Source organism: Carcharhinus amblyrhynchos, chromosome 30 (genome assembly GCF_965287045.1).
Source record: "Carcharhinus amblyrhynchos chromosome 30, sCarAmb.v2.hapA, whole genome shotgun sequence".
NCBI lineage: Eukaryota > Metazoa > Chordata > Chondrichthyes > Carcharhiniformes > Carcharhinidae > Carcharhinus > Carcharhinus amblyrhynchos.
Window position 1 is genome coordinate 27497637 of NC_137353.1, and position 21559 is coordinate 27519195.

Consider the following 21559-nt stretch of genomic DNA (forward strand, 5'->3'; position numbering starts at 1 on the left):
GCTCTGGACATTTGTATCTTCAAGAAACTTCACCACAATCCTACAATCGCTTCATAACAATGTGACTGCAATTGTCTTGAGTGGGAGATCTGAAACAGACACCTTCCAGACTTAGGCTGTATGACACCATTTATAAGCTACCTGACAGTGGCTTTCACCTCTTCAAAGATCAACGGCCCTCAGACGGAAAATTCTCTTTAACCCCAGTCACCCCCACATGCGAAAATCAAATGGGGCTCTGGTTGGAAATTCTCCTGTCCTGCCCATGCGGGGATCGTAGCAGGTGAGACAGAAAATGGCAGCTGACCATTCAAATGTCCATTGAGCTCGGGTGGGAATTTCTGATTTTGCAGTGGTTGCAGGGGGGTGTGTGCGCATGGCTGAGAATCCCGTCCAGGGTCACTGATATTATGTAGGTTTAACATAGCAACATAGAAGATAGGAGCATGAGGAGGCCATTCTGTCCTTCCAGCCTGCTTTACCATTCATCAGGATCATGGTCCAAGTCAATAGCCTAATCCTGATTTCGCCCCATAATCTTTGATCCCATTCACTCCAAATGCTATATCTAACCGCTTCTTGAATGTTTTGGCATCAACTACTTCCTGTGGTAATGAATTCCACAAGCTTACCGCTGTTTGGGCGAAGAAATGTCTCCTAATCGCCGTCTTAAATGGTCTACCCTGAATCCTCAGACTGTGACCCCTGGTTCTGAACTCCCCCACCATCGGGAACATCCTACCTGCACCTACCTTGTCTAGTCCTGTTAGAATTTTGTAAGTCTCTATCAGATCCGCCCCCCCCATTCTTCTGAACTCCAGCGAAAACAATCCTGGCCGAGTCAATCTCTCCTCATACATCAGACCCGCCATCCCAGAATCAGCCTGGTAAACCTTCACTGCATTCCCTTGAGAGCAAGGGGATGGGATGGACAGGAGGAGGAGGTGCTGAAATCTGCAATGCCCGAAAATGGAAATTAGTCAACCAATCAACTGGATTCAATTGTCATGGTGAACGTGATTGACGCAGATACAAAGAGGCATTTTGTAATGATTAAATAACCACAGTTATCAAGCCTTTTATTCTATTAATTCAGTTTATTCAGCTCTAAATTAATGGTTGTTGATACTCTGTTGTCCCACCTTTCAATTATTGGCCATTGTCTGAAAATAAAAAGACATTGGAGGAGGTATTAGTAACAATGAGGAAAGAAAGAGACATAGTCGGGCCAACATCTTCTGTTTTTATCTTGATTTAGCTTAAATTATAAAGCAGCTGAGGCACATGTAACCTGTGATGGGAGCCTTTCTCCTAAGGGGAGTTGATGGCTGAGTGGTATTATTGCTAAACTATCAATCCAGAAACTCAGCTAATATTCTGGGCACCTGGATTCGAATCCTGCCACGGAGATGGTAGAATTTAGAATCATAGCGTCCCTAGAAGGTGGCTATTTGGCCCATTAAATCTGTACTGACTACAATCCCACCCAGGTCCTATTCCTGTAACCCCAAGTATTTACCCTGCTAATCCCTCTGACACTGGGGTCAATTTAACATGGCCAATCAACTTAACCTGCACATCTTTGAATTTGAATTCAACAAAACAAATCTGGAATTTAAAATCTACTGATGACCATGAAACCATTGTCTTAGAATAGAATCCCTACAGTGCAGAGGAGGCCATTCAGCCCATTGAGTCTGCACCAACCACCATCCCACCCAGGCCCTATTCCTGTAATCCCACATATTTACCTGCTAATCCCCCTGAATCTAGGGTCAACTTAGCATTGGCTAATCCACCTAACCAGCCCAACTTTGGACCGTGGGAGGAAACCGGAGCATCTGGAGGAAACCCACGCAGGCACGGGGAGAACACGCAAACTCCACACAGTGACCCAAGCCAGGAATTGAACCCGGGCCCCTGTAAGGCAGCAGTGCTAACCACTGTGCCACTGTGCCGCCCAAACGTCCATTGTCGGAAAAACCCATCTGGTTCATTCATGTCCTTTAGTGAAGGAAATCTGTCATCCTCACCTAGTTTGGTCTCCATGTGACTCCAGAGCCACAGCAATCTGGCTGATTCGCAATTGCCTTCTGAACAAGGGCAACTAAGGGTAAACAATAAAAGCTGGCCAGCCAGCAATGCCAATGTCCCACAAATGAATTAAAAAAGAGTTCCTCCTGGCATCGGTGGGAAACGATTTCAGCCTCTGCTCAGCAGATCTCCACAGAGGCAATACCGGGATTGTGAATGCGACAGAATGGATGTTCTGCCGTTCCTTAAAACTGGTGCTGTGATCCTCTACGTAATGAAATAATCCGCTGGCTAAGGCCAAACATTAAAGGGAGGGGCATTTGGAATGGAACCACCATGAACATTGGAACACAGGGTAACACAGTGGCACAGTGGTTAGCACTGCTGCCTCACAGAGCCAGGGATCTGGGTTCGATTCCTGGCTTGGGTCACTGTCTGCAGATTTTGCACGTTCTCCCTGTGTCTACGTGGGTTTCCTCCGGGTGCTCCAGTTTCCTCCCACAGTCTGAAAGGCGTGCTGGCTAAGTGCATTGGCCATGCTAAATTTACCCTCAGTGTACCCAAACAGGTGCCGGAGTGTGGTGACTATGGGATTTTCATAGTAACTGCATTGCAGTGTTAATGTAAGCTGACTTGTGACACTATCAGATTAACTTAAATTTGGCATGACTCTGTGCTTTCAGGAGTAAGTGAGTAAAAAAACATAGAAAACTGGAGAGAAATCAAAACCAAACTGAAAACCTTGTACGTCAAGATGGAAATGTTGGTGCCTCTGTTATCTTTTTGAATCTTTCGTACTTTGAATCTCATATTCTCGATCACTTGTCTAGATGAGCTGCTCTCAATGGTTTTCTTCACTAACCTTGATCTCTAGGTAAATTTATGATATTGCAACTAAGATAATGAACATAATAATTACTCTTCTCAGGGCATTAGCAATCAGTATTACCCAGGACCTCCGCAAGACTCACTCTTCCATCTTTTATAAGCAATAAGTATGAGGCCATCAAACCTCATTTTAGGTTTAATCAATGAGATAAATTAGTTTAACAGAAGATGAACAGTTGAATAAATAAGTGATATATAACCAATTGTTTTTATTCATTCGTGGGACATGGGTGTCACTGGCTCGCCAGCATTTATTGCCCATTCCTAGTTACCCTTGTTGAGAGTTAACCACATTGCTATGGATCTGGAATCACATGTAGGCCAGACGGGGTAAGGATGGCAGATTTCCTTCCCAAAGGACGTCAGTGAATCAGATTTTTTTTCCGACAATCGACAATGGTTTCATGACCATTCTTAATTCAGATATTTTTATTGAATTCAAATTCCATCATCTGCCATGACGGCATTCGAACCTGGAGCATTAGCTGAGTTGCTGGATTAATAGTCCAGTGATAATACCAGTAGACCATCACCTTCCCCATATACAATATATTTACCTATTTACAATATATATATATGTACAGATAAAATGTCAAAATTGTGAGACTAATTTTTCAGGCTAAGGATCAATTTTTACACGAATGTTTGTGAAATTTGTCGCCAGAATTGACAGATGGAAATTCTAAAGATTCCTGGGCCTGCCGTTAAATGAATGAGCTGTAGCAATTACTGCTTTAATAATTAATAATCATTACATGTTTTTCATTCATGATCAGATCACTTTAACCATTTAAATAACTGGAAACAGAACATAAATGTAGAAATCTTTTGCGCATTTATTTAGCGCACTTATTTTTGTTAGTATTTATGCATTTATAATGAAATTGAATCTTTAACATGTCCAGTATTTAGTTCTGAAATTCCTGGTCCTTAATCCCTGAAAAATTGAAATTAGCGTTTATACGAGGTATATGAGAAATTGTGTAAAGGCAAAATACTGCGGATGCTGGAATCTGAAACAAAACCAGAAAATGCTGGAAAATCGCAGCAGGTCTGACAGCATCTGTGGAGAGAGAATAGAGCCAACGTTTCGAGTCTGGGTGACCCTTTGTTAGAACTTGTGTTTTTTTGACACCAAGATTGGTGGAGTAGTGGATGAGGTGGAGGGCCCTTGCAGGCTGCAAAGAGACATTGATAGGATGTAGAGCTGGGCTGAAAAATGGCAGATGGAGTTTAACCCTGATAAGTGTGAGGTGATTCATTTTGGTAGGATAAACTTGAATGTGCATCACAGGGTCAACAGCAGGGTTCTGAGGAATGTGGAGGAACAGAGAGATCTTGGGGTTCATATCCACAGATCTCTGAAGGTTGCACTCAAGTGGTTAGAGTCGTGAAGAAGGCTTATAGTGTGTTAGCGTTCATTAACAGGGGGTTTGAGTTTAAGAGTTCTGGGGTTATGGTGCAACTATACAGGACATTAGTGAGACCATATTTGGAATATTGTGTGCAGTTCTGGTCACCTCACTATAAAAAGGATGTGGAGGCATTGGAGAGAGTGCAGAGGAGATTTACCAGATGCTGCCTGGTTTGGAGGATAGGTCTTATGTGGAAAGGTTGAGGGAGCTGAGGCTTTTCTCTTTAGAGCAGAGGAGGATGAGAGGCGACTTAATAGAAGTTTATAAGCTAATGAGGGGGATAGATAGAGTGGACATTCAGAGACTATTTCCTCGGGTGTATGTAGCTGTTATTAGGGAGTGTAACTATAAGGTTCATGGTGGGAGATATAGGATGGATGTCCGAGGTAGGTTCTTTATTCAGAGAGTGGTTGGTGTATGGAATGCACTGCCTGCTGTGACAGTGGAGTCGGACACTTTAGGAACTTTCAAGTGGTTATTGGACAGGCACATGGAGCACACCAGAATGATAGGGAGTGAGATAGCTTGATCTTGGGTTCGGACATAGCTTGGCACAACATCAAGGGCCAAAGGGCCTGTACTGTGCTGTACTGTTCTATGTTTTTAACGCCAAAAATCTTGGGATCAACTTTTATGTGAAGTCAATATTTGCACAAGTATGTACTGTACATTTCTACAGTCAATCCAACTGTTCAAAAGGAAAGCAAGAGAATAATGGGAATATTGGGCAGTTCTTTTTCTTAGCTTTTCCTAACTCCTCTGAACAATAAATCTCAGATGTTCCAAATTTAAGGTTTTAATCACTTGGTTCTTCAAATGTTGCTAAACACGATTACCTGGACTCTGACTAGCTGTCGAGCCCACTTGGAAATACTTGGCTACCCAACCCATAACTAAAAAACGCCGCAGAAAGTGCTTTTGTTCAAAAGTATCTCAACTCCTCCCGCCAACTTTGCAGAGAATCAATTGACCACACAACATTTGTACTAAACGAGCATTGGGCGAGATTCTGACTGTGGTGATTAGCGACTGAATTAAAGGAGCCTCCACAAAGCCCAACAAGTCGGAATTACACCATTTTTGCTAAACAGTACCCTCCTGTTTAATATTTTGCTCACCGAATCTATCCAGGAATTGAAGGCAGATACGCGGGTGAACACCGTGGGTTTCTTCAGAGTGTTGCAGCCCCAGCCTGACCCAAAGCTGACTACACCATAAACATACCACAATCCATCAGGACCTTGGCAGTTCAAAGGACCACCTGAGTCCCCCTGAATTAAAAGAAGAATAAAATATGTTAACCAGTGGCAAAATTAGCAGTGGATATTATTATTAAACCCTTCCTCAACCGTAGTATCAACAAAGAATTAATAAGACCATACAACTCCAGTACAGGTCGACTGTTTCAACTCTTAGCCCATATCTGTAATTTCAAAGATGGGGAATATTTTCCATATCTTTAACCCAGATCTTGTGTATGTTCACACGTGCACACATTATATATATATTCATATATAAATACATATAAGATAGATAGATGGACAGACAGATGGACAGATAGACAGACAGACAGATAGACAGATGTACAGATAGACGGAGAGACAGATAGATAGATATATACATACATGTATATATACACACATACATTCATACATATGCATACATTGAAGTACATGTATACAGTGCCATCAGCACCTATAGTTCACCCTTCAGCTCCTGGGACCTGGGTTCGGATCCAATCGTGATGTTTGAAGAAATAAAGTAGCAGATTGTGAATCATGGAAATGAATTACAGAATCCTCACAGTGCAGAGGAGGCCTTTTGGCCCATCGAGTCTGCACTGGCTCTCTGACTGAGTATCATACCCAGGCCCTCTCCCCCACCCTATTCCCATAACTCCACAAAGATTCACTGTGGCTAATCCACCTAACCTACACATCTTGGAACACGATGGGGCAGTTTAGCCTGGTCAATCCACCTAATCTGCACAGTTTGGGACCCAGTAAGGACAGGAGAACTGTTAGCCCTTCTTCCCTCAAACCAGAATTCCACACAAAGCATTTGAAACCAAATTATGCGGAGATTACGTACATTACATCCAGACTTCTCATACCCTCCAGCACACACCATGGTGGTCTTCACATTGTTACCCCACCAGTCGTTTTGTTGGCAGATCTGATGGTCAACGATTGGCAAGAGTGCCTGTTGCAGCTTCGTGGCGAGTGGTCCACCAGCTACAGGAGTGCAGGTAGAAATGTTCATTCATCAGAAGAAATCAAACCATCAATAAATAATAATTTTCACAACACAGCAATCAGAGGGATGTCATACTTAAAGCTGGGTATGGGGAAAAAACTTGAGATACATATACACACTCAGACACCCCTGATTGCTCTGCATTATTACAGTATACATGATGTGGAGATGCCTGCGTTGGACTGGGGTAAACACAGTAAGAAGTCTCACAACATCAGGTTAAAGTCCAACAGATTTATTTAATAGTAAACTCACAAGCTTTTAGGGTTGAACCCCGAAAGCTTGTGAATTTACTATCAAATAAATTGGTTGGACTTTAACCTGGTGTTGTGAGACTTCTTACTGTTATCACAGTATATACATTCCAGTATATTTCAGTAAAATAGTGTTTGCTGTCTGGTGTGAGAGTAGTAATAAACACACATCAGTGATTATGTTAATAGGCTTTAGTAAGAATCGGGCGACAGCTTGAAGGTTACGAAGAAAAGTAAGAACATTATTCTGACATGATCATCAACATAAGAGATAAATGCAGAAATAGGTCATTTAGATTTACAAGCTGGTTTCAACAAAACCATGGCTGATTTTCTGCCTCAATTTCATCTTTTGGCACTGTCCCAATATCTCTTAATTTCCTCAATATCCAAAAATCTATCAGTGTCTGTCTTAAAAATATTCAGTGACTGAGTTCCCCAGTTTAAAGTAAAGTTGAAAGTTTATTAGTGTCACAAGTAGGCTTACATCCACACGGCAATGAAAGTACTGTGAAAATCCTCCCATCACCACACTCCGATGCCTGTTAGGGTATACTGAGGGAAAATTTTGGCATGGCCAATTCACCTAACCCACACATCTTTGGGCTGCAGGAGGAAACCAGAGCACACAGAGGAAACCCACGCAGGCACGGGGAGAATGTGCAAACTCCACACAGACAGTGGCCCAAGCCGGGAATCGAACCTGGGTCCCTGGTGCTGTGAGGCAGCAGTGCTAACCACTGTGCCACCATGCTGCCCTCTGGGATTCTCTGGAGTAGAGGATTGCAAAAATTCTCTGGGGTAGAGAATGACCAAGATTTACAACCCTCTGAATGAAGAAAATTCTGTTCCTCTCAGATCAGAATGGCCAATGCCTTATTCGGCACTTGCAATGCTCTGTTCCATACTGCTATACCAGGGGAAATATCCCCCTACCCTGCCAAACCCTTTAAGAATTTTTAATGTTTCAATCATATCATCTTGTTTTCTTCCAAATGCTCAAGGATGTATTTCTCATCTGCTCAATCTCTCCTCAGCAATACCTGTTTCCCAGACATCAATCTAATAAGTCTTTATTGCAGTCTCTCTACCGCAAGTATACCCTTTTCTATTGTAAGGAAATGAAAACTGTGTGGTCCCATCAAGGCTCTATATAATTGTGATATAACTATTTATAACATAGAACTTCTATTTGTATATCTACACCTCTATACACCTTGTACATCTACAGGAGATGTCAGAGGTAAGTTTTTCACTCAGAGGGCGCTGGGTGAGTGGAATCGGCTGTCATTGGTGGTGGTGGAGGCAAATTCGATAGGGTCTTTTAGAGACTTCTGGATGAGTACATGGGACTTAATAGGATTAAGGGTTATAGGTAAGTCTAGTAGGTAGAGATATGATCGGTGTAACTTGTGGGCTGAAGGGCCTGTTTGTGCTGCAGTTTTTCTATGATTCTATGATTCTACTCTACGTCAGGTACTACAGCTGTTCAAGAAGTCAGCTCACCACCACCTACTCAAGGACAACTAGGGATGGGGCAATAGATGCTAGCATGGGCAGCGATGCCCAAATCCTGTAATTTAACTTTTAAAAAAGCACTTTATCAGCCTTTAGCACCTTCCCTAGCTCTTCACATGCTACAGATCACTGTGGAACCTTTTGTAGTTATGACAAGGGAAACAGTGAGTCTAGAATAGCTGAATTCAGTCCTGACTTTCATCCACCTACGTGTATTTTCTGTCATGTGTCGTGGAGCAATGGGGATCCTGGATGATTTTAATCCTTCCTGACCCAAAGGCACTGAAGCTAATTATTGCATCTTTACCGCGACCCAAGATCAACATGGCACAGAGCGAGAGAGTCAAAGTGTGTCTTGTTGGCCTGTATATCTCATTGCGAAATGACACCCACACATTGTTGGTTATAAATATTACAGTTAGTTAAGAATAGCTGAAAGTGAAGATAAAGGAGCATCTTTTTTATAAAACATAATTTCCTGCAGGTTCATGAAATCATCCTTCATACATAACAAGATTCCTCTATTATCAATATCATCGAAAAATAATGATGCATTCAAGTCGAACATATGATATATTTCAAACTGAAAGTTTCTAGAATGCTATAGGGTGGCATGGTGGCACAGTGATTAGCACTGCTGCCTCACAATGTCAGGGACCCCCAGATTCAATTCTGGCTTTGGGTCACTGTCTGTGTGGAATCTGCACATTCTCCCTGTGCCTGCGTGGGTTTCCTCCAGGTGCTCCAGTTTCCTCCTACAGTGCAAAAATGTGTATGTTAGCCTGATTGGTCATGCTAAATTGCCCCTTGGTATCAGGTAACTGGCAGGGTAAATATGTGGGGTTATGGGGATTGGGCCTAAGTGGGATTGTTGTCAGTGCAGACTCGATGGGCCAGATGACCCCCTTCTACAATGAAGGGATTCTATGACTGTTGGAGGGAAAGCTACTAATCTTGATACTGGACTCTCAGCTAGTGCATCAAAGGAATTTAGCCTTGACTGCCATTGACATTTTCTTTCACTGATTGTATTTTCTCTCAATGTAGTGTCCTCATTGTCTAAGGGTTGTCATGATATCATTATGGGACAAGACAAAGAGGCAGGCACCAAAAAGTACCTCAGTCAGTGCAGGAATTGAGCCTTCACTTTGGGCATTGTCCTGCATCACATTCTGACCATCCAGCTGACTGAGCTCACCAACCCCTTGTTGCAGCTTGGCAGTTCTTACATTAACATTTTACACAGAGGGTGATGAATATCTGGAACACGCTGCCCGGGGAGGTGGTGGGAGCAGGTATGATAGCAGCACTTAAGGGGCACCTAGACGAATACATGAATAGGATGGGAATGGAAGGATATGCAATCTGTGAGCGCGTACGGTTTTAGTTTAGGCAGGCATCATGATCGGCACAGGCTTGGAGAGTCAAAGGGCCTGATCCTGTGCTGCACTGTTTTTTGTTCTAATCAGCAAAGGGAATTCTAGCTGGGGAGTGGGTTGTTTCATCTCAATGGGAGCAAAACCCATTTGGAAGGGGTTTACACTGTAGGAAGGTTCTTTCCAATGTTAAGTGGACGGTCCCTTTCCTGAAGCAGTTCATTTCAGGGCATCGGGTTAATCAATGAGAATTAAGAGATAGTGGGGCGGCACGGTGGCATAGTGATTAGCACTGCTGCCTCGCAGCGCCAGGGACCTGGGTTCAATTTTGGCCTTGGGTGACTGCCTGTGTGGGGTTTGCACATTCTCCGCGTGTCTACGTGGGTTTCCCCTAGGTGCTCCGTTTCCTCCCACAGCACAAGGACTTGCAGGTGAGGTGGATTGGCCATGCTAAATTCCCTTATGTCCCAGGATGTGTAGCTTAGGGGGGTTAGTTGGGTAAATACGTGGGCCTATGTGGATAGAGCCTGGATGAGATGCTCTATTGGAAACTCGATGGGCTGAATGGCTTCCTTCTGCACTGCAATGATTCGATGATTCTATAAAGGCAACAAAAAAACTCATGGAGCAACTCTCAAGTAAATGTGACATCATCATCAATTTAATTTGATGTTTACTTTCTTCCTGTTTAATATCACCGCCAAGTTTGGAAAAGAAAGGTAGGCTACTTACTATACAATGTGCCCCATCCACTCACGTAGCAGGGATAGTTATTTGCAAAGATCTCGCCAGCCGGAGGAATACAGGCAGTTTTGACTTTGTCATTCAAGATTGCGGGTTTGGAAAGTTTGATCAAAGCAATATCATTCCTAAATTGAAAAAGTTTCAGTCAGTTGCTGGATCAGACTTGTTCCATATGGGCTGCCCTCAATTTAAAGAATAGTTGATGGCAGCAAATATAGCTTTTGCTACCTCTCAATAAAGATATCCATGATGGCTGTCACTGGCAAAGGCTGCATTAATTGTCCTTGAAAAGATGGTGGTGAGTACCTTCTGGAAGTCCATGTGGTGTAAGTAGTGCTTTGGGCTGTAGACTTTGCTAGCCCATTTCAAAGACCAGCTAAGGGCCAATGACAGTGCCGTGGATCTGGGTTCAAAACCAGACCAAATAAGGATCAACAAATCCTCCACTGAAGAGCATTACCAAACCAGTGAGCTTCATGATCATTATTAATAAGTTCAGCATTTCACTCCAGATTTATTAATTAAATTTATATTCCCTCAGCTGATGGGGTGGGATTTGAACACATGTCTTGGGTACATGTATCCAGAATGCTAATCCAGTAACATTACCATCCTGCTACATTCCCAGCGCTTGCTTGCCATTGATCTACAAATCAGCAGCTGGTGAGTTACAAGGCATGGAGACGGTGCCCAAATGGGTGGAAGGGTTTGAGCACCTTCTGGAATCTCAGCAACAATATATCTCCAGCCCTTCACTGTTGCTGGGGTCTGGAACTCTCTTCCTAACAGCTCTCTGGGGGTATCAACACCAGATGAGTTCCAAGAAGACTCACCACTATCTTCTCAAGGACAGTGAGGGATGAGGAATCAAAGCAGGCTGAGCCAGCGATGCCCCCATCCCAGAAAAGAACAACAAAAGTGTTAAAAAAGGCAGGCTACAGCTGCGGGGGTTGTTGGAGAAAGAACTGGAAAGCTTAAGAAGGAAAAAGACTTGAGTATTGCTGGAAAAAAGAGACATTCTGTCAAAGCTTTGCATCTTGCACTCATCAAGGCAGATTCGCAAGAATACCAAATTTGGCCTGATGAGTACAAAATGAAAAGCATTGACAGGATGTCTCTTTTTTTCTCAGCAATACTCAAACTCCGTGCGGCCAAACAACTATAAGAGAAAAAGACTTTAATCCATTGTTGAAATAATTGAGGACTTGTTATTTATTCTGCTATAAGTCCTTTGAACATTTTGCTTTGTTAAAGGTGCTAAAAAAATGCAAGTTATTGTTGTTTTCTGGATTTGCAGTGACCATTGAAGTTGAACATTGTAATCATGCTCAAACACACAGCTGAAGCCTTCCTCCTGATTCCCCTTGAAATTTGTTCAGTGTTTCTACTGTGAAAGGTGATCAAATTAGAAAGTTTGGCTATCAGCCTAGATGCAGTCAGAGACATTATACACACACCCATACACACACACACACCCACACACAAACACGCGCGCACACACACACACCCACACACAAACACACACACACATAGACACACACACACTCACACAAACACACACACACACACACACAGAACATACAAACACACACACTCACACACCCATACACACACTCACACATACACACACACACACTCACACACACACACACACACTCACACACACACACCCACACACAAACACACACACACACATAGACACACACACACTCACACAAACACACACACACACACACACACACACAGAACATACAAACACACACACTCACACACCCATATACACACTCACACATACACACACACACACCCACACACACACACACTCACACACACACACCCACACACAAACACACACACACATAGACACACACACACTCACACAAACACACACACACACACACAGAACATACAAACACACACACTCACACACCCATACACACACTCACACATACACACACACACACACTCACACACACACACACTCACACACACAGAACACACAGAACACACCCATACACACAGTCACACACACACACACACACACACACACACAGAGAAAGTATAGATATGCAGAAAGACTGGATCACAGCCGCACAAAGTATTTAATCATTGCTGTCCGTTCCCAATCCCCTTAATCTTCAATCTCATCCCAGTCAGCTATTTTTATTCTCTCAAAGAATTAATCAAAACTGCCATTGCTGTGAGCCTGCGACACACGTAAAAAATAACTCCGGTTTATCATAAAGAGGGAGAGCTTCAAGTCGAAACGAGTTACTCGAACTTTGTAAAATGGGGGAAGCAATGGGGTCTATTAATGTCTGGAACGCGTTGCTCGGGGAGGTGGTGGGAGTAGATACAAAAGTGACATTTAAGGGGCAACTAGACGAATACATGAGTAGGATGGGATTGGAAGGATAGGGGCTCCGTATGTGCATAGGGTTTTAGTTTAGGCAGGCATCATGATCGGCGCAGGCTTAGAGGGCCGAAGGGCCTGTTCCTCTGCTGTACCTTTCTTTGGTCTTTGTTTTATCTTTGATAGTGGGCACGATGGTGGCAGGGTGAGAGGGTGGAGGTGGGGGCGGGGAGGGGCACTGGGGAGAATTGGTCAGGGGTATTGCATTGTTTTCTTTTTGTTTTATTCATTCACAGGATTTTAGCCTTGCTGGCTGGGCCAGCGTTTATGTTACAGTTACATAAAAAATCGGTTAGGCCACCTTTGGAATACTGTGTCCAATTCTGGTCGCCACAGAAGAAGGCTTTGTAAGGGTTACAGAAAAGTTTTACCAGGATGTTGCCTGGTTTGGAGGGTATTCGCTATGAGGAGAGATTGAATAAACTGGGATTGTTCTCCCTGGAAAGACGGAGGCCGAGGGGGCGATCTCATCGAGTTTAGTAAAATTATGAGGGGTACGGACAGGGTGAACAATTGGAAGATTTTTCCCAGGGCAGAAATGACAATTACAAGGGGGCACAAGTTCAAGGTAAGTTGGGGAAAGGTTCAGTGGAGATATGTGGGACAAGTTTTTACACAGAGGGTGGTGGGGGCCTGGAATGCACTGCCAGGTAAGGTGGTTGAGGCAGATACGTTAGCGACATTTAAGACTTGTCTGGATAGACACATGAACAGGCGGGGAATAGAGGGATACAGGTGGTTAGTCTAGATAGGCCAATGTGATCAGCACAGATTTGATGGGCTGAAGGGCCTGTTCCTGTGCTGTATTGTTCTTTGTTCATTTATTGTCCATTCTCTAACCACCCTTCATTTCAGAGAGCATTTCAGAGTCAACCATATTGATGTGGGTTTGGAGTCACATATAGGCCAGACAGGGTAAGGACGACAGATTTCTTTCCCTAAAGGACATTAGTGAACCAGATGGGCTTTTACGACAATTGACAATGGTTTCATGGTCACCGTTAGACTACTGAATTCAAATTTCACCATCTGCCATGGTGGGATTTGAACACAGATCCCCAAATCTTGCCCTGGGTCTCTGGATTACTAGTCCAGTGACAATACCACTATGCCCCAATTGGTGGCATGGGGAAAACTATCGTAATTAAGTTGGGGATGGGAAGAGCACGATGTGGGAATCCTGCCTCGTAGTGGTGGGATGTCAGTTAGGATCATCACTGAGGCACTGGAGAGGAATTATTCCTGAATTCAGGGATTTAATGAGACTTGCAAGGCTCTCTCATGCCCCCTGAAGGAGGTCCAGCAAACATTGGCAAATTTGTCTGTGATCTCCCCCTGAGAGGGGGGAGCCTCCCCCTCAGGCACTGAGTGCCTGCTCGAGGGAATCGGTATTGGAAAGGGGGAATTGCTGAAAGCCAGTTCCCTGGCCTTGCCTCCAAACCCCCTGCTCGCCTTCTCTGGCTATTCCCTCACCATGATCCCCCCCCGATCCCCCTCTCACTCACCTCCTCAGCCTGGGCCATGACACAATCATGTTTACTTGTAATTTTCCTCAACAGGCCCTCCCTGGTGAGCCAGTCACCTTCGATCATCTGACCTAATATCTCCTCATGTGGCTCAAGTCATGCTTTGTTTCATAAGAGTCCTGCAAAATGCCTTGTCAGAATTCAGTGCGGGTGGCACAGTGGTTAGCACTGCTGCTTCACAGTGCCAGGAACCCGGGTTCAATTCCAGCCTCCGGTCACTGTCTGTGCAGAGATTGCACATTCTCCTCATGTTTACGTGGGTTTCCCCCAGGTGCTCCCACATAAGAACATAAGAAATAGGAGCAGGAGTAGGCCATCTAGCCCTTCGAGCCTGCCCTGCCATTCAATAAGATCATGGCTGATCTGTCGTGGCTCAGTTCCACATTCCCGCCCTCTCCCCATAACCCTTAATCCCCTCTCTTATCAAAAACCCATCAACCCGCGTCTTAAAAATATTTAGCGAGGCAGCCTCCACCACTTCAACGGGCAGAGAATTCCAGAGATTCACTACCCTTTGAGTGAAGAAGTTCTTCCTCAACTCCGTTCTAAACCGCCCCCCCCTTTTATCTTGAGGCTGTGCCCCCTAGTCCTACTGTCTTTTTTGAGCGGGAAGAGTCTCTCCACCTCTATCCTATCCATCCCATTCATCATCTTATACGTCTCAATGAGATCTCCCCTCATTCTTCTAAACTCTAATGAGTACAAGCCCAGTTTATTCAGCCTCTCCTCATAGCTCAACCCCCTCAACTCCGGTATCAGCCTAGTAAACCTCCTCTGCACTCCCTCCAAGGCCAAAATATCTTTGCGCAGGTGCGGCGCCCAAAACTGCACACAGTACTCCAGCTGCGGCCTCACCAATGCCCTATACAGCTGCAGCAAGACCTCCCTACTTTTATATTCAATCCCCCTCGCTATGAAGGCCAGCATCCCATTCGCCTTCCTGACCACCTGCTGCACCTGCAGGCTGGTCCAAAGGTGTGCAGGTTAGGTTGATTGGCCATGCTAAATTGCCACTTAGTATAAGGGAGATTAGCAGGGTAAATATGTGGGGTTACAGGAATAAGGCCTGGGTGGGATTGTGGTTGGTGCAGACTCGATGGACTGAATGGCTTCCTTCTGCACTGTAGGGATACTACGATTCTATTATGTTCAAGCTGCTGTATAAATCTAATCGCTGATTCACCGATTCACCCCATCATTTAAAACTGCAGGTCAGTTTGACACTAGAGTCCAGATAGACTGGAAAAGGAAGCAGAAGTTCTTACCCACAGGCCAGGCAACTGGGGTTCCACTGAGGGTGAACAAAGATTTTGGCAGCAGCGATGGTCTCTTCCGCACCTTCTTGCACACGTCTGTCGTACTCCCCCAGCACCACATAGTAAGACCAACCCGAACTTTAAGGATAAGATGCAATATTAAAAGAGTGGAGAGAGTTTCACAATATAGAGATACATTTTCACCTTTAAGACCTCTTTAGTGTAGAGCATCAGACATATAGCGGTGGTGGGAATCTCAAGACCAAATTCCCAATAAACCCATGACATGAAAAGTACCCTCGTAATCTTAGAGTCTTGCTATTGAGCATGGGAGCATTTATATAATATATGATATATTGGGTGGGATTTTACGGCCTCATCCCGAAACTCTGGGTTTGTACTCGTTGGAGTTTAGAAGGATGAGGGGGGATCTTATTGAAACTTACAGGATACTGCGAGGCCTCGATACAGTGAACATGGAGAGGAAAAACTAGAACCAGAGGGCACAACCTCAGGCTAATGGGACGATCCTTCAAAACAGGAGATGAGGAGAAATTTCTTGAGGCAGAGAGTGGTGAAACATTGTCGCAGAAGGCTGTGGAGACCAGGTCATTGAGTATCTTTTAGACAGAGATAGATAGGTTCCTGATTGATAAGTGGATCAGGAGTTATGGGGAAAAGGCAGGAGAATGGGGATGAGAAAAAAATTAGCCACGATTGAATGGCAGAGCAGACTCGATGGGTCAAGTGACCTAATTCTGCTCCTATGTCTTATGGTCTTATGGAAATTGTAAAATCCCGCACTAGGTCAACGGACCTTCCCATTGTCTGCCCTCATCCACTCCAATATTTATCATGGGTGGGGCAATACAATTCTGGCTGGTTGGATGCTTTGGTCATGCTAAATTTTCGGATGCCGGAGTGTGGCTACTAGGGGACTTCCACAGAAACTTCAGCGCAGTGTTCATGCAAGCTTACTTGTGACACTAATAAATAAACTTTAAAATGATAACGTGTTATCTGCACTTTTAAGGGAAGTGAATATCCTGGGTGAATATCCCCTGTAGAATAGTGGACAGAAGACAGTTACACAATTGCGGTTAGCCCAGACTGGGAACAGTACTTGCAAAGGTTTATCTCTCAGGCAATGTACTCACCTGATGCAGTGCCCTGCTGTCAAAACCCACTGACTGTCAATCAGGCTTCCTCCGCAGGTGTGGGCAAGATATGATCCATAATCCAATTGTAAGGAGACCTGCCAATAGATCAGAAGAATCAAAGATAAATACCAACACATCTACCACTGGCAAACAGCTAGGTTCATCCAAGGTCTCACCTTCAAAAAATGGCACAACCTCTATTCGGTCCCTGACACCTCCTCCTTGCTCCCACATTCTAACGTGGTACATGTAAGGATACAAGGTTGAATCAGGATTCAAAGTATTCAAAGTTTGAGTGGCACAGGGTTAGCACTGCTGTCTCGCAGTGCCAGGGATCGGAGTTCAATTTCCGGCTTCTGTCACTGTCTGTGTGCAGTTTACACGTTCTCTCTGCGTCTGCGTGGGTTTCCTCCGAGTGCTCCGGCTTCCTCCCACAGTCTGAAAGATGTGTTGGTTAGATGCGTGGGCCATGCTAAGTTCCCCCTCAGCGTTACCCGAACAGGCGCTGGAGTGTGGCGACTAGGGGATTTTCACAGTAACTTCATTGCGGTGTCAATGAAGGCCTATTTGTGACATGAATTAATGAATAAATTTTAAACTTCCCTGAGCCAGGGTCTGATGCTGAACTGAGTGAATTTCCTGAAGGTTTTTTTGCAATCTAGAGAGAATATTTCTTTAATTTCCCTTCTTCTCCCCTCTTCTGATCAGCATGTTTCTTTCTGGGTCCATGGGCTTAAGCAGCTCTTTGGTACTTTCACCCAAAGGATTGACCTCCGCAGGGAGTTGAGGTAGTGAGCCTTGAGATCCTGTTTGATTGCAGAGGGAATCATCAACAACCCCAACTTACATTAGTATAGCATCTGTAAATCTTCCCAAGGCTTCACGGAGGGGAGGAAGTTTTGCCGGGGGGGAGGGGTGAGATCTTACAAAATTTGACAACCAGCCACATAAGGAGAGTAGGAGTGATGAACCTGGATCAGGAGCAGCCACCAAGGAAGCCTGTGAATGAAGGGAGCACAGTAAGAAGTCTCACAACACTAGGTTAAAGTCCTACCAGTTTAGTTGATAGTAAACCCACAAGCTTTCGGAAACGCTGTTCCTTTGTCAGGTGAGTGGAAAGTTCGATCAGAGAAGGGCATAAAATGTCCCTTTTATAATATTCTCTGTTTTATAATATTTTATAATATATTTTATAATCTTTTGTAATATTTTATAATCTATTTTATAATATTCCCTGTCTCATATGCCCTTCTCTGATTAGAACTTTCCACACACCTGACAAAGGAACAGCGTTTCCGAAAGCTTGTGGTTTTACTATCAAATAAACTAGTTGGACTTTAACCTGGTGTTGTGAGACTTCTTTAACTGTGTTTATCCCAGTCCAACGCTGGCATCTCCATATCATGAAGGGAACACACAGATTCCAACCTAGGTGTAAGAGAGAGTTCAGAATAACTCAGGACCAAAATATAACAACAGATCAGAGTGAACAGAGGAAGTCACAAAGTGGCTGGAATGTAGTTTACAAAGTTTCTGTTTATGTAGAGACACCTATAACCACGGTTAGAGAACTTAGACTTTTTTTAGTATAAAAAACATACACCTTGGTCGATGGTACAATGCTCTAAGGCATGAAGGGATGTAGTCAAGTAAAAAGAACCACTTCCCTTGGAACTATGAAGCGACTGAGTGAAGGGAATAGAAACTCTTATCAGTATGGACTCCAAAGGTCTCAGATGGTTTCAATGAATAGGGGATACATTACACTAGATAAGGATGTCTGGAAGAAGGTCGGGTGACTGTGGCAAAGGCTTCAAAAGTTCAGAGCTCACGTAGTCCCATGCTGTCAGAGGGTAAATGTAATTGGCCAAGGTAAATTAACTATACTAATAATGATTGGCTCATACCCAGCTGGTCTGGGTGAAGGGCAGACAGGTTTTGGAAAGTTATATAGTTGTAATACTAAGAGTGATATAATTTCAGAGTGATTTGGAATGCCACCTCATATGTTGAACCAAACTTGGGAAATAAAGAATTCTGACATCAAGCCAAAACATTATGGACTGTAAGGTGCCTTTTGGACCTCCTGTGGTTGTGAAATATCTTTTATCAGTGCTTTAAAGTCTTTATTTCAATCCTTTGAACGTTTGCTCATCTAAAGCAGCCGCACTTGCCACAAATGGTCATTAGATAATAACCAACAGCGGTAACCCCAGCTGATTCTGATTCCCTTCCTGATTTATGTGTATTATGAGCAAGTGTGGAACCTCTGCTGCTGCCACTGCTGAGATCAACCTATCCTTGGATATGTCATCTCACAGTGCACAAGCATATTTACCAGCAAGGCATGAGAAAGTTAAGGGCTTTGCTTTTCCGACAGCAATGGCATTCCATCAACGGTGATGAAGTGGAAATGGTCGATAGTCTCAAGTTTTTAGCTGTCCAGATCACAAACATTATGCCCTGGACCCTCCAGGCCAATGCTATAGTTAACAAAGCCCACCAACGCCTTTGCTATCTCAGGAAGCTAAGGAAATTTGACATGCCCACTATGATTCTCGCCAACCTTTACAGATGCACCACAGAAAGCATCCGTTCCAGGTGTATCACAGCTTGGTATGGCTCCTGCTCTTCCCAAGACTGCAAGAAACTACAAAGGGCTGTGAACAAAGCCCAGTCCATCACGCAAACCAATCTCCCATCCATTGACTCTACCTACACTTCCCGCTGCCTCGGAAAAGCAGCTGGCATAGTCAAGGACTCCACGCACTCCGGATATACCCCTCCTACCTTCTTCTGTTGGGAAAAAGATACAAAAGTCTCAGGTCATGTACCAACTGACTCAAGAAAAGTTTCTTCCCTGCTGCCATCAGACTTTTGAATAGACCTACCTTATATTAAATTGATCTTTCACTACACCATAGCTATGGCTGTAACACCACATTCTGCACCCTCATATTTCCTCCTCTATGAGCGGTATGCTTTTTCTGTATGGTGCTCAAGAAACAATATGTTTCATTGTATCCCAACACACGTGACAATAATAAATCAAATCAAATCAAATCAAAGTAACTCACCTGCCAGGGCCAGCTATAGGGTCTAGCGTCAATTCCATTGACCACTCTTGTTGTAAGAGGTGCGTAGGTGGGATTTCCACAGGCATGGGCTGAAAAGACAAATGTTCTGTTCACATCGATATCAATAAAATCAGCATTTTTATCTTGCAGTTTGGCAATTAGATCTTAAAGAAGTGTTTCAGATTGATCAGACAGTTTAGAGAAGGTAAAATTGGAACATTACTTCCAAGGTAGAGCGGGGCAATAGGATAAGGGGCACAGCTTCAATTTGGTCAAAAGAGAAATTGAGGAGTGATATTGGATTTTCTTTTATATAAAGTGTATTCATTACTCGGGATAGACCATTCCGGAGGGTACTGGGGGCATAGACTTTATCTTGTTCCAGGTGGCAGTTGTGCATTGTGACAGGTTTCGGTTCTTGACCAAATAAGCTAAAATGGGGCAGGTAACCTTTCTTTTTATCTCATGATCTCTTCAGCGTTTGGTGGCCTATCAAGAAAATGTCTTCCGTGCAAAAACTATTTCAAGTGTGAAATCAAATCATTCCTCCACTTTCTGAACTCAATGTACCTTCTATTGAAAGGTTACAATTGTTAGCACTGCTGCTTCACAACTCCAGTGACCTGGGTTCGATTCCCGGCCTGGGTCACTTTCTGCGTGGAGTTTGCACATTCTCCTCATGTCTGTGTGGGTTTCCTCCGGGTGCTTCAGTTTCCTCCCACAGTCCAAAGATTTGCAGGTTAGGTTGATTGACCATGCTAAAATTGCCCCTTAGTGTCCTGAGATGTGTAGGTTAAACGGATTAGTGGGTAAATATGTCAGGATATGGGGGTAGGGCCTGGGTGGGATTGTGGTTGGTGCAGACTTGATGGGCTGAATGGCCTCTCTCTGTACTGTAGGGCTTCTATGTTTAGTGTTGTGATACCACAAGAAGATACATAGGACAGGATTTTCCAGTCAAGCCTGGCTAGAGGCTGGAAAATCCCATCTGCAGTCAACAGGCTTTTAAGCGATTTGTTAAAATATCAGTCCAGCCCATGACAATTCCCATGACAGACTGGACCAGAAAATTTACCCCTTGGTTTAAAATAAGAAGAAACTACTCTGGGTTTTACACATGAAGTGTTTCTGAACTTATAATCATCAACATGCGATGATAATCCACTCTTCCTCATTTCAGGGTACCCAGGTATTTTCCCAGATCGGATGCGCAGCAATTCAATGCAGAATGAAGCTTCCTCTGCTTGCTGTAAAGATGCCTCTTAGCCTGAGGTACAGGAAAGAAACACAACTTTAAAAGAGCTCCCCCCACTCCAGTGTGAAATGTCCCAATCCCACAATCATTACGCCCTTGGAGCAAGAATGTCAACTGGCGTTAAATTATGTTCAGCTTGGAGCAGTAGGCCCTGACTAGGATCGGGACTGAGGGGAATTTCTGCATTTCCCACAATGTTATAACATCCATATTCAATGGGGCCCAATCATAACTCAAACATCGGTCAACTTACCACCGGCCACAAGCAGGAGAATAAGCAGGGCTTCCATTATGCTCCTTTGGTATGGATGAAATAAAATGTTCAGGGTCCATTTTATATCAACTCAGGCACTACAAAGTCAATCATTACCCTTCCAGAATATTAAA

At 43.9% G+C, this 21559-nt stretch overlaps 1 protein-coding gene across 1 annotated transcript; it reads right to left on the reverse strand.

Annotated features, from left to right (window-relative positions):
• Positions 1-1145: 1145 nt before the first annotated feature.
• On the reverse strand, positions 1146-21462 carry LOC145360282 (proproteinase E-like). The gene is made up of 8 exons (XM_080215412.1): positions 21426-21462; positions 19918-20006; positions 16838-16935; positions 15690-15818; positions 10474-10610; positions 6429-6571; positions 5456-5608; positions 1146-1163 (listed from the first exon to the last, which is right to left on the reverse strand). Exons 1-8 carry the CDS (start codon positions 21460-21462, stop codon positions 1146-1148), a joined length of 804 nt encoding a protein of 267 aa, XP_080071538.1.
• Between the last annotated feature and the right edge of the window lie 97 nt (positions 21463-21559).

Bases quoted from the DNA above. Each gene is read 5' to 3' on its own strand.
- LOC145360282 (XM_080215412.1), bottom strand. From the start codon at position 21,462: ATGGAAGCCCTGCTTATTCTCCTGCTTGTGGCCGGTG. The intron at 10,611-15,689 runs GTAAGAACTTCT...TTTTCAATTTAG, and splicing joins CCCAGTTGCCTGGCCTGTGG to GAATGATATTGCTTTGATCA. The intron at 6,572-10,473 runs GTAAGTAGCCTA...GCACTCCTGTAG, and splicing joins TGGATGGGGCACATTGTATA to CTGGTGGACCACTCGCCACG.